Source organism: Protopterus annectens, chromosome 10.part0 (genome assembly GCF_019279795.1).
Source record: "Protopterus annectens isolate FY-2018-M chromosome 10.part0, PAN1.0, whole genome shotgun sequence".
Classification (NCBI taxonomy): domain Eukaryota; kingdom Metazoa; phylum Chordata; order Ceratodontiformes; family Protopteridae; genus Protopterus; species Protopterus annectens.
In genome coordinates, this window is record NC_056744.1 from 1,186,682,273 (window position 1) to 1,186,695,113 (window position 12,841).

The 12,841-nt window shown below is 38.2% G+C and overlaps 1 protein-coding gene across 2 annotated transcripts in view; it reads right to left on the bottom strand.

The window, feature by feature from the left end:
* Positions 1-4,741: 4,741 nt before the first annotated feature.
* Positions 4,742-12,841, bottom strand: part of LOC122813556 (phosphatidylinositol 3-kinase regulatory subunit gamma) — a 130,053-nt gene continuing 121,953 nt past the window's right edge. For both annotated transcript variants that reach the window (XM_044085942.1, XM_044085943.1), the window contains exons 9-10: positions 10,465-10,635; positions 4,742-7,194 (exon numbers count right to left, since the gene is read on the bottom strand). In XM_044085942.1, the coding sequence (XP_043941877.1) occupies positions 6,996-7,194; positions 10,465-10,635 (370 nt within the window). In that variant the 3' untranslated portion in view covers positions 4,742-6,995. The remainder of the gene's footprint in view (positions 7,195-10,464; positions 10,636-12,841) is intronic.

A 12,841-nucleotide genomic window follows, 5' to 3' on the forward strand; every position in this document is an offset into this window, starting at 1 on the left:
CAGGCAGAGCAAGACGCTTTTTTTTTCTTTCTTTCTTATTTTTAATATGGAGAATCTGGAATTTTTCTGCACTTGACCACAGATAAAAGCATAAGGAAATAATGAATCACTCATCTAAAGAATGCCTGTACCTATTTAGTAACCTATGATAATGGATAATGAAATGCATTTCCCATTTTCTACAGCATGCTACTCAGTGTGCAACTTCAAATGGTGTACATGTAAAAAAAAAAAAAAAAAAAAAAATATATATATATATATATATATATATATATATATATATATACATATATATATATATATATATATATATATATATATTATACATACATACATACACACACACACACACACACACACATATACATATGATATACATATATATATGTATATATACATATAGATATATATATCTATATGTATATTATATATATATATATATATATATATATATATATATATATATATATATATATATGTATATATATATGTATATATATATATATATATATATATATATATATCTGTAGACAGAGAGAGTAGAGTAAATACATGGTACAAATGTAACCATATCAACTCAATGGAGTAATTGAGAGAAGCGCAAACATATACACAGCATTTATCAGACTAGACTGTGAAGAAAAAGAGAAAACAAATATGAGTTTCCAAAATTTACAAATTTAACCATCCTATAGGAAGCACACATTTATTGTTCATTTTATTGCCATGAAGACGTAGCAAGGAAAAATCATGCTCTGTCCACATGATGGAAGTTAAAACAATCTTCAAGGGTATCTTTTTTTTTTATTCATTCATCATTACTAATGGAACCTATGCCCAGCTGTAAGTAGCAGACGACTACAAATTAGGCACAGTCATAAAATCCATCAAACACACAAATAACCTACAAGAAGGCCCACCATAGACTAATAACTGGTGCCATAGACTAAAACTCAATACCAGGAAATGCATAATAGTATAATTTGGGAAGATGGCTACCCCTGGAAAAAATCCTATTGATAACATACCCCTATGAGTATACCTCATGGTCAAGGACTGGGAACATGTAGACAGTAACCTGGCCTTGGATCATCAGTGTCTACTGCATTAAGGAAATCATTCTATGTTGCTAACCTTATAAGCAAGGGTATGCCACCTAGGTCCAAGGAATTTACTGCACTTGGTCCTCATTAGAACAATTTCAGAGTACAACTGCCCTTTCAGTATGCACCTGACCAGACATATGCAACTGGAGCATCCAGAGATGTTCCTCACAGTTTACAGTGCATACGTGGGCTGCCTCAAAGCTCTTTTTCTACAGACTGCTAAGACGCAATCTAAGCCTGACCTACAAAAGCATCCACTGATCCTGCTCTGAAGAACCTCTTGCATATTTGCAAAACAAACAGCATCAGAATTATCAGATCTAGTGACCTAAACCTCATCTATAACAAACAAGACATGTTGGAGGGGCAGAGAAGCATCTCAAAGACTAGCCCTTCTCTGGAACAGAATGACCATACATGTGAAGTGGAGTTCTTCTCTAATCCTATTCAAGCATAACATGGACCAGTGACTGGAGAATTGGAAATTTAATCCAGTCTGGCTTTAATGTCTCTAGCACACACAGGCAGCCAGTAAATGACCACTCAAGCATACATATACCCCTTAACATAACTCTAGGGTACATTTGGGAAAATGACTGAAGATTTCTAAGAGGCAGATTCTAAAGACTAAATTTAGAGGACTAGGCAGAGAGAAATTAAGAGCATTTGGTTTTAATGACTATCCCACTGGGAATGCAGAACTTCTTTCCCAGGAAGAGAATAAGCTTCCTTCTTTCAGCTTGCATGCAGGGTAAGCACATTTGAACGGAACGGCTTTATTCTCTACTCTTACTCTTTTGTCCAATAGGGGCAAAACAGGAAAAGAGAGAGGAATGCCGGGTGCACTTTTGTTTGCATCCTTAGATTTTTCTCCAAGTGCAAACTACATCTGGGGAGATTGTCAACTACAGTGATGTCATATAGCCTTTCCACTTCCAAACTCATGTTAGTAGACAGCATAATAAAATAACTATTTTGACTCTGGACTCCACTACAAACCAAGGATGGTCAGGTAACCAGCAAAAATCAAGGGCTGGCAACAGTGCCTGAAGTCCCATTCTGTTGCTGGTTGATGACATCTGTCCTTCAGCGATACACAGTGACAGAGCCACATTAATATTCCCCAACATCTGATGCTGCTGACTCTAGCAGGTACTTCCGTGATGGCTGGAATTCTTCCATGGGCACTCACTTGAGTGAGACAGCCATAAGCAACATAGCTGTCAACCTTTTATTGCTCAAGTATTCAGGACACAGCCAACAATGATTGCTGGGGTGGGGATGTCGATGGGAGACAAGAGCCCAAAATAAAGGATAAGTAAATTAGACTAATGTTTAAAAGTTAAGTTTAATAAAAGAGTTTTTGCATCAACATGCATTTATAGAACAATGCTTGCCATTATTGTTAGACTAATTCTTAGTTATTGATCACAAAATAAAAAAAAGTTACAAGGGACAGGGCAAAAATAAGACCAAATAAGGGATGATCTGCAAAATCAGGGACAAGCTGGGAATTATGACAGGCAATTGGGCTGGAGCAGGGAAAGTGGTTAGTGCCAGGTGAACTGAAAGCAAGAATGTTCATGGAAAAAGGCACTCTGAAATGAATCCATGAAACCCAGCAGCTGTACATACCATCAAGATGTTAACTGCTCTTCCAGCACCATCCTGTGGACTGGAACTGGTGACAGTGCCATCACCTTTAAGGACTTTTTCCATTTCCAGTCCAGTCTTGGTGGTTGAAAGACGGACAGACTGCAGGAAACCTTATGTCTTCCTTAAGCATAAAAAATCCTCTAACACTGCTTCTTTTTCAGTTTTTCCTTCTGAGAAGAATATTACCTACTTAGTCTGTGCTGCTCTTCTACATTCATACTGTTCTTTCTGGACTTGTACAGACAGTCCAAAATAAAGATGGGGAACCTGGTCCTGACACATTTTACAACCTCTTCCATGAAAGATGAATCTCCAGGAGCTGGGTGCTTTGTAATATTATCAGGTTGAACTTGAAACAGGGTGGGCAGTGCTCGTTACCTCCTGAGGGAGAAAGGATCTGGAGATAAAAATTACTGAAATGATGAATACAAAGCAAAGAGAGATTATGAACACACTGACTGTTCCACAGTGGCAAAGAAATAAGAACCACAAGTGGTGCCATCCATTATGGAACATCGGCTAAAGTCAAAGGACTCCTGGAAACCTAAGTTCAGTAGCTGCCCACAGTTGAGTTTAATTTCATCAGTCAAATTCTCCTGTAAGAGATATTCAAGGAATAAGCACAGTCTTTCCACGATACTTCAAGAGGACCTGAAGACACTAAACATGTGGTGCAACTGCCTTGACAGTAGGATAATGAATGCTCCTGGATATTATTACTGTAACAGTCTAGCGTGACCTACCACCTTCAACAAAAAAGGTAAAACTAGAATCTCACATAATCTTACCTGAATTGAAAACAATGACAAATGACATATGTTACGCTTCTGAAAAAACTTCTGTTTACAAAACATGCTTACACAGGAAAAAAGTGCACATTCTGTTGAAAGCAAGTGCCAACAGTGAGAATGCTCAACAGCTGCAGAGAATCTGCTAGCAGGATGTACAAAATGCTAATCAGTAAGGTCTAATGCAGTAATTAAAAAGGGATACTACCAGTTTAGTATGGGTGGTGGAAAGATTACATACAGGAGAAAATTCTTCTTCCTAGTACTCATTTAATGTTTCTGACATTGAATTATTCAGGTCTGAAAACAATCGTAAAGGTACAGGAGACACAAAAGACAAAATATCAACACTGGGATGCCTACAAAAAACAGACTACTTATCTGGATGCAGCATAACAGGAATCACTCAATAAACAGACAAAGGAAGCACTTGAGATGCCTTTGGGGTAAATGTCTCAGGCAACAAAAGCAGTGAATATTTACTGCAAAATAATTTATCAGCATGGTCATCCAACTAACATGAATGAAGCTGTTCTGATAAGTGTGGTACAATTCACCTACTTCTATCAGAACTGTATGCCCTTCAACCACCAACCTTGAAATCTGACTAGCTGAGCCATATTTACTTTACTGAATGATGTCAATGCTGTACAATACTTTGGTACCACACATCCAAGGACTACCAAGGATGCCCTTACTTGATAAAAGCCCTCCAATAAATTTGTAAATATCAGTTAAAGGTGATATGCGGTAGGATTTACTACTTAAAGCATGTCCAAGAGAAACAAGAAATTAACACGCAAACCAAAGATACAGTGCACAAAGAGAGAGAGAGAGAGAGAGAGAGAGAGTGTGTGTGTGTGTGTGTGTGTGTGTGTGTGTGTGTGTAAGACTGAAAAGTAACCATATTATTCAAGCAGTTCAACAAATGCTGAAGGTAGCTGCTCTGGAAAGGGTAAATGCTGGTTAAACAGGTACAACTTGAATTTAACCCTTATTAGCACTGCCTCAATGCCAGGAAGAGGCCAGAGCAAAGGAATGGGTTTATAAGCTGAAGGTTCCCACAACAGCAATACATGCTATGAAAATAGATCCCATAATTCTAACCAATTTATTGTCCTTCAGTCTGTAAAAACATTGGAGGTCAAGAGAATGGGTGCTGGAAAAACATCCAGAAAATTTCCAGGATCATCAGCATTTAGAACAGTTTTATTTAACTGCATCTGAGAACTCACTCAGAAAACCTAGTGCAAAACAATGACAGTTCTACAACATACCTATATATGAAATATGGGGCCTGTAAACATCTGTTAGCTATATTCCAAAAGAAAGAAAACACATTACTATTCATATTAAAGACATGAAGTTGTGCAAATGTTAACAGACAGTCTCCTTCACAGCCTCTGCACTATCATAAAAAGAAAACTGAAAAACCTTGGGGATCAATACAAGTAAGAAGACATTACAAGCACTTTTTAAACAAAGATTACTGACAAGCAGCAACACATTTTCAACTGCATGATTAATCCGACAAACATATACAAGCTGTGTAAAGCACCCCCACACTGGTCACTTGTTTGACTCTGCACCGCTTAAACATATTGCTTTTCCAATTACACAACTGGTTACTTAATTAGAAATGCATTTATCCTAAGAGATGAAAAACATTTTCTTTGCCCATGACATTACAAATACTCCTCCTTACTTTTACTCTTAACGTACACCTGCCAATGTCCAACTCTTAGGAAATTAATACAAGGAGCTGTACAGATGCTTCTGGATGGCTTATACTACTCTATGCTGTGTACATCCTTAAGAACCTTTTACGGAAAAGAAACCATTTATGAATGTCACTGTAGGCAAAACTGGCCCAGAATCACATGATCCTGTAAGTGAGACTGCAAAATATACGGAACAGTTCCAAAACACATGCATGGTTATTTTAAAATCTGTAAAGTTGAACTGAGTTAAACTTATGCAGTACACCTGTGACAGAGAGCAGAAAGTAGAAAAACTCTCTTTACATTTCAATCAAGAAAAAATCAAGAAAAATGAGGGGATTTTTTTTATGTCTGCATTCACAAAACTCAATGACAATGTCATACAATGGAAGTGAAAGTCATGCTAACACTTGCATAACAATTTTTCCTTTCTCTGGTGGCTTGTGTTGCTGACAAGGCATGTTAGCCTGGACAGTAACCTTTGTTTTTTTTTCTTGTTTAAATTGACAAATAAATCCAAAGTATCAGAATTCAGATGTGCACATTAACTATTTCAGTTTACAAACACCAGATACATAAAGTAATTTTGAGTATGACCAGAAAATGTCATTTATTAACATACAAAACTGTTCTTGGGGAAAATACCAAGAGATCAAAATTTACTTTACAAATCTCCTGATGTCAGAAAAGCTTAAGGAAATGTAGCTGTGCTACTTGCATATCTGAAAAATGAGCCACCAAGAAGCATCATCAAAAAATACGACTTAATAGGTTTATGGTCAGATCATAAATGGGCAGGTTAGATCAAAGAAAATAATAAACTAATGTTGCCTTCCTCATACCCTACATTGTCAAGTTTAACATCTACGCAAACAATGAGAGGAGTAAAGCATCCATAAGACAAAGTTACATGCGTAGTGGTAGAAACTCAAAGACTGGTGCTATCTTCAAACCATGAAAATCTTTCCATTTCTTTTATGTTTTGGTGTAAATGTCCATGCAGATAAAAACACGATGGTTTCATTTCCTTCTTAAGTGCTTAGTCAAGCATGGAGTAAAGTTTTGGTGGATTCAATTTGTTTAAAACAGTTCCCATAGTGAAGATTTAATAGTGCTGTGCGAGCCAAAAGCTTGTTTTCTGTCGATACAAAATAAAGCAGCTTTTCTTCCGACACATAAGCTTTCTTTCTATGGACTCCTTTGGTCTTTGTTCTTACTTTTAAAGTAAAACTAGCCCTCACCTGGAAGTCCGGTTGATTTGCAGTGCCGAGTCTAAAATGACCAAAGACCATACTGGGGTCAGCTTTCCTTTGTACTGCCTTGGTTAAGCTGTAGTTTAAGTTTAAGACTGGACAGCTTGTTTACAACTCACAAATAGAACAGTCTACAAGGAGAGAAAAAAAATCCAGATTTTCAAGTTCTGCTGTAGGTACCTGGCAAAATTCTGCCACTAAAAACAATAGTCCAGTTTTCGGTGTATTTTGTGAAACCTACACTGGTGAGACAACCAAACTAATGTCATTGTGAAAAGTACAGCTGGAGTTTTGGTAGCACCAGGTCGCCAACAGCAAAACTGCTCTGTTGCTGTCAGGTGATTCAATTCACATTCATATAACCACTTCTTGTGCAAAACAAGCAGTCTAAGTAGAAAGAATGCCCTCAGAGTAAAAAATGTTACATATAAAAAGGAATCCTAGATAATAACAGGTTCCCTTCCATGAAGTTTATCTGCGAAGAGAGGGCATCTGTGCGAAGACAGGATATGCCAGCCTGACATTAAGGGAGTCATTATGTTGGACAAGTGATGTCTGTTGATAATGGAGGACAAGGTCCTTAAGGGTGCTGTACAGGTTGTATGGTTCTGCAAACCCATATCCCCGTGGTGTACTGTAGATCACACAATGCTTAACCTCGCCATCGGCACTGCAAGGAAAAACACTACAATTTAGTATGTTGGTCTAGTGGTTTTAACATCAAAGTTCAGGCAAACAATACTGTTGTGTTAACATTTACTTTGATAGTGCAGCTAAGATTCTAGGCAACACTAAGAAAAGAAACTAGATGACAGTTCTCATGTTTCAACATATGGATAAAATCACCCAACAGGCTACACCGAAGACTATAAAGTTATGAATCTGCATGTGCAACTGTAAAATTGTATATCTGCTTAAAGATAAATAATGCATACAGAAAAAAAAAAAGTGTTCTCTACCATATTTCTGCAAGAAATCTGGATAAAGCCAAAATTAATGGGGGGGGGGGGGCATGGACCCAAAATAGGGACACATTTTAAATATTGCTCTTATAAACTTAGAAAATTCCTAGAATAACAGGCTTATCATTAGTATGTATTTTCTGAAGGAAACAGTCTGAAACCCAAATGTTTGCCATTTAGTGACTTCAGTTCTCAGTGATATGCTATAAAACCACAAATTTTATGAGGAAATGAGCAAAAATATGAGGCAACAATCTGGACATTTTGCAAAAAATTTGGACAGTTTTGAGCTGGGTGAAGGTTAAGTAGTTGGGTAGTTCTAACAAGTGAGTTGATGTAAGGCCGTGCAGTGGTGGGTTCGATGAAGGGAGTTTGTTGCAAATGTAGCTATTTTATTGTAGCAAGTTTCAAGTTTGGCTAAATCTGTTTTCTTTAAGTTGGTGAAAATAAGGGAGGCATATAGTAGGGTAGAGAGCAGATGGGTTCTAGCAACTGCCTGTCTTGTAGCACTAGTGAGAAAAAGTTTGATTCTGTAAAGTGAACCTAGTTTTGTGTATCTTTTTGATGGCTTGTGATAGGTGTTTCTCAAATTTCATGCCGTTTCATATTATTATTAATAACAAAGTTTTGGAAAGTATGAAAGACATTGCAGACATTGCCCAGAGTACCCAATGTGATCAGGCAAGTACTTCAATGCAGGTTGCAAAGAGGAAAGGTGAAGATGGTAGCTCCATCTGGTTTTCCTGCACAGGAAAATTATTAGCAAAGTCCATGGCATAAAGGAATCAAGTCTAGACTGCAACCCAGACAACCTGGGTTTGAAATAGCAGCTTAGGACCTAAAAGACCATTTGGGGAAAGGCAGATAAATGGTGAGGCAATGTGTACTCACCTTTTTTGGGGGGATTATTAGTCTGAGGTGCATACTGTGGGGTATACTCCTTTACACACAGTTACCTACTCTACAAGGCAGAGCCTCTGACGGTTAAAGCTTTCACACAAGTGGGAGACACCCTTGCACAACTTTCTGCACGGACCTACTGTATGCAGATCTGCAGGCAAGCTAATAGCAGAAATATATGTTCAAAAAACGTGAATACCCTGCTCTCCCCATGTAGCTGAAGGTACCACTCTTGATAGACCTGATCCTTTCCCAAAATGAAAGAATGTGGCATTGGACTCTAACCACGGAGGCACTAATGATGACAGATACTACTTTTATATCTGTATAATGTACAAGCAACACTGGAACGGCAGTAGCATGAAACCAGCATCACCATCAAGCATGAACATGTTATTAATGCTCAAAATCAGGCCAGGTAATGACAGACAATGAAAACAAGCCCAAATTCCTGAGAGAAGTGCCTCCATGAAAAATGGCTCTTGTATTACCCTGTAAATTAGGATCTCTGTCTTTGTTGCATACTTATAGTTAAAAAGATGGCAGGCTGCCCCTGCTTCCTGAAGAATACTGATCTGCAGCCAAGGAACATTTATCTGACAAAGGAAATTCACTCTTTCACCTGGCACAAGCCTCTTCAGTTCTGCTGCAATTCTTTTTTTCCAGGAGGAACTCTACTGTTCAGGGGCATGACCACTTACAAACTATATGTTTTGTACTACTACCCACAAATGTGATCCTGCTGCAAGTGAAGATGATAGGAAGGACCCTCTGTATTAGGTGGATTAAGGAATACACAAAAAACACACAGGACTGCACTCAAAGGCATACGGTGCCTGAAAGCATACGGTGCCTGAAAATAAAAATATTTTAATAAAGCATATATAGGAAAAACAGACCGGTTTCGGCCCAAAATTTATTAAGCCTTCCTCAATGTAAAAGTATAAGCAACAAAAACAAGCCTATTATACTTGAAAATCACTGCATGGTACAATAAGAGTCCCCATAATTGGTTGGTTATAAATGCTCATTAAGATCTGGGAGAAATAATCCTCCCACCTTGACAATCCACGTTTTTTTCTTTGTTCAACATGTCATGCCAACCACTTTTATTAGCCTGGTCCCCACTTATCCTGCCAATAATGGTAAACCTAAAAGATGCTGTAGAATGGGTCAAGCAATGTTTGTATAATGCATTACTAGGTTTTTTCAATCTGATATCACTGAGGTGTTCAAATATCCTTATCCTTGCTGGCCGGGAAGTCTGTCCTATGTAAAAAGCAGCACACATACAAGTAGCTAGGTAAATAACCCAATGAGTACCACAGTTGGCCAGAAACCTGATGCCAAAAACAAACCCTGTATTCTTGCTAGTGAACTGTTTGGACTTAACCACCCTGGCACAATGAACACAATGACCACATGGAGAACACACCTGCAACAAATCATCAGTTAAAGTAGTTGTAATGATTCCCCCAAACTTAACTCCTGTTTATAACGATTAAAATAAGATCCCATGGTTTTACCCTTACGGTACCCCATCTTTTAGGTTTACCATTATTGGCAGGTTAAGTGGGGACCGGGCTAATAAAATTGGTTGGCATGACTTGTTAAACAAGAAAGAAAAAGTGGATTATTAAAGCTGGGAGGATTATTTCCCCCGGGTCTTAATGAGAATTTATAACCAACCAATTATGGGGACTCTTATTGTATCCTGATGATTTTCAAGTACAATAGGCTTGTTTTTGTTGCTTATACTTTTACACTGAGGAAGGCTTAATAACTTTTGGGCCGAAACCGGTCTGTTTTTCCTATATATGCTTTATTAAAATATTTTTATTTTCCGGCACCTTATGCCAAGTGCTGGCCTGTGTGTTTTTTGTGGACATTTGCATTTTTGGGGCCGTGTACCTGACATACTTGCAGGAGTCTTTCATTGAGATTAAGGAATACACCAATGAGATACAAACATCTGTAGTAACACACATGCACGTTCAAGTGTTAAACAGTGCAACTTCAAGAATATCAAGTTCAAGGGACATTTATATACAAAGCTTTTAGCAGACACTTTAACTTACACCACAGAACAAGCATAACAACCCTTTTTGCTGCTTTCACGAATTAGAAATGCCCCGTCCGACTTTCCACGAAGTAATTCTTCTGCCTCTGTTCTATTTATATCACCGGCAAACCAGGTTTTTTCATCATAGTGTGGAAGGTTTTCATCATCTTCATTTACAAAATATGCACTAAAAATTGAAAACAAGTTTAAATGTGATAGAAACTGCTACTGTTCCAACCACACAGGCATAATACATAAGCATTACATCAATGAAACCAGTGTGTAATAAACCCAAACCTCACTGCATGTGTGCAGTAAATCTGAAATTAGGATATAACTGCAGGTATAACACTTTACATTTTTGGCAACTACACAGTTTGTATTATTTTCATTTCACATATTAGGGACACAAGAAACAGTTTGTTTTATTTCCTAGATGTGAGCTCTAATATTATGAGGAAAAGTTTTAAATTTACAGCAGGTAAAATTTGGAATCTTATCCCACTTCACATCGCCTTCCTCATCTGTACTTAAGGTCAGGCTAAATGCTTGGCTTGGTGATTGTGTGTACAACACGTCCATAATTTGTCAACAAACTCCCCGGTAGCCTTTTCAAGGCTTTGAGTCTGGTGTATTAATGCAACAAACGCTGGAACTCTACTGTTGCTATCCATACTGATGCATTAACAAGTAAGCCTGAATGTATGGGGCCAGCAGCAATTTTTACTGTTCTCAGAATTTACAGTTAAGCCACCCCATGTAGGCCAAAAACAAATTATAGTGCACTGCAGCAAACAGATTTTCAGTGCTAATTACCCATTTTAATACAATAAAATGAATTTATGACAATATACAATTACTCTAATTTTCAGATTTGTACTATCCTAGCAACAAAATCAACGTATAACCCACTCTAACTGTGTTACAGTCACACCTTTTCAAGAGGTCCTTTTTTTCACTCAGGATTGGGGAAAAAAAACAGCAAGAGAAGAAAAGAGCATATGGACTGAAAGAGTGAAATATCAATTCAATTGTAGTTATTAGCTCAACAGGCCTTCATTTCTGGCACAGACACATTACTCATCTTCTCTAGTTAAAGACCCTGTGAAACAACGTTAACCCTAAGAAACTAAAGTTAGCACTTACCACAATATTAGGTATTCCTGAGCCATGGCTGTCGATGTTAACAGAACTGACTACCCTAGGCAGCTCATACTTCAACATCCACAAGAATAACCCAAGCTCAGACTCCTCCCCTCATTCCCCAAGCTCAGACTCCTCCCCTCATTCCCACGATAATTTACACTTCCTCATCTCTCCAGATCAATCCTGCCTATGCCACATCTGTAAAACAAATCTACCCAAACTTCACATATCCCAGAATCCCTTATATTCCCTATTATTTGTATAAATACATTAAATGAAGACCTTCATTATTTGAGGTATGTACCTGAAGTCAGAACTCCAGCCTCAGTGTCAAGACCATCCCTCTTCATGGAGGACACGTGGGTGGGAGTTTATACTGCAGCAATGATCCTGTATGCAAACATCTGCAATTACAGCCAGATTATACCCTACACGGTCACTATATCTTTAACTTGATGACACTTGTCAAAAAACATTCACACTAAAGACAATGAAAATCCAAGGAAAACCACTGCAATCCGTTCCACCTCCTAAAATCAGAGGTGGCTAAGCTCCTAAAAACAGAGGTGGCTAACTTCTCTGCATCCATGTCAATGGAAAATAGATGCATGACTGGCGAATCATACATCAATGCACTGTACGAACACGTACATAGAACTAGCCATACCCAACAGAACCAAGATGCTCTCCTCCAAAAAAAGGAAGCCAGTCTGGTTGTCTTCTGCCATTAATAAACTCTACAACAGAAGGAAGAAACTGTTGCAGAAAAAGGTGAAGTCCCCAGACCGGAAAAACTCCCTTATTAGCCTCAACAAAAAGTTGAGATCCCTCATCAAAACCTCTAAAGCTAGCTATGAAGGGAGAATTGCGGCAGACACTAAAAATAACCACAAAGCCTTCTATAGTTATATGAAGAATCTCCACAGCAATACCCAGGTTTGCTCTGAATTACTGCACAATGGTACCTCCTATACTGAGCTAACAGATATTGCTAGCATACTGGCCGACAGATTCAGTGCCAACTTTACCCTCCCCCACAAAGGCCAATCACAATACTGGAGGAATGCCAGGCACCCAGCATTACTGCAGCACAGGTTAAAGCTGCATTGTCCAAGGCCAAGAATACACCTTCCAAGAGACCCGACAATATCCCTGGATGTGTTCTACAAGAACTACAAAGTGAACTGGCGCCACATCTGTGTGCCCTGTTCAGTCACAGCCTTACCTCAGGCTTTGTCCCTACAGAA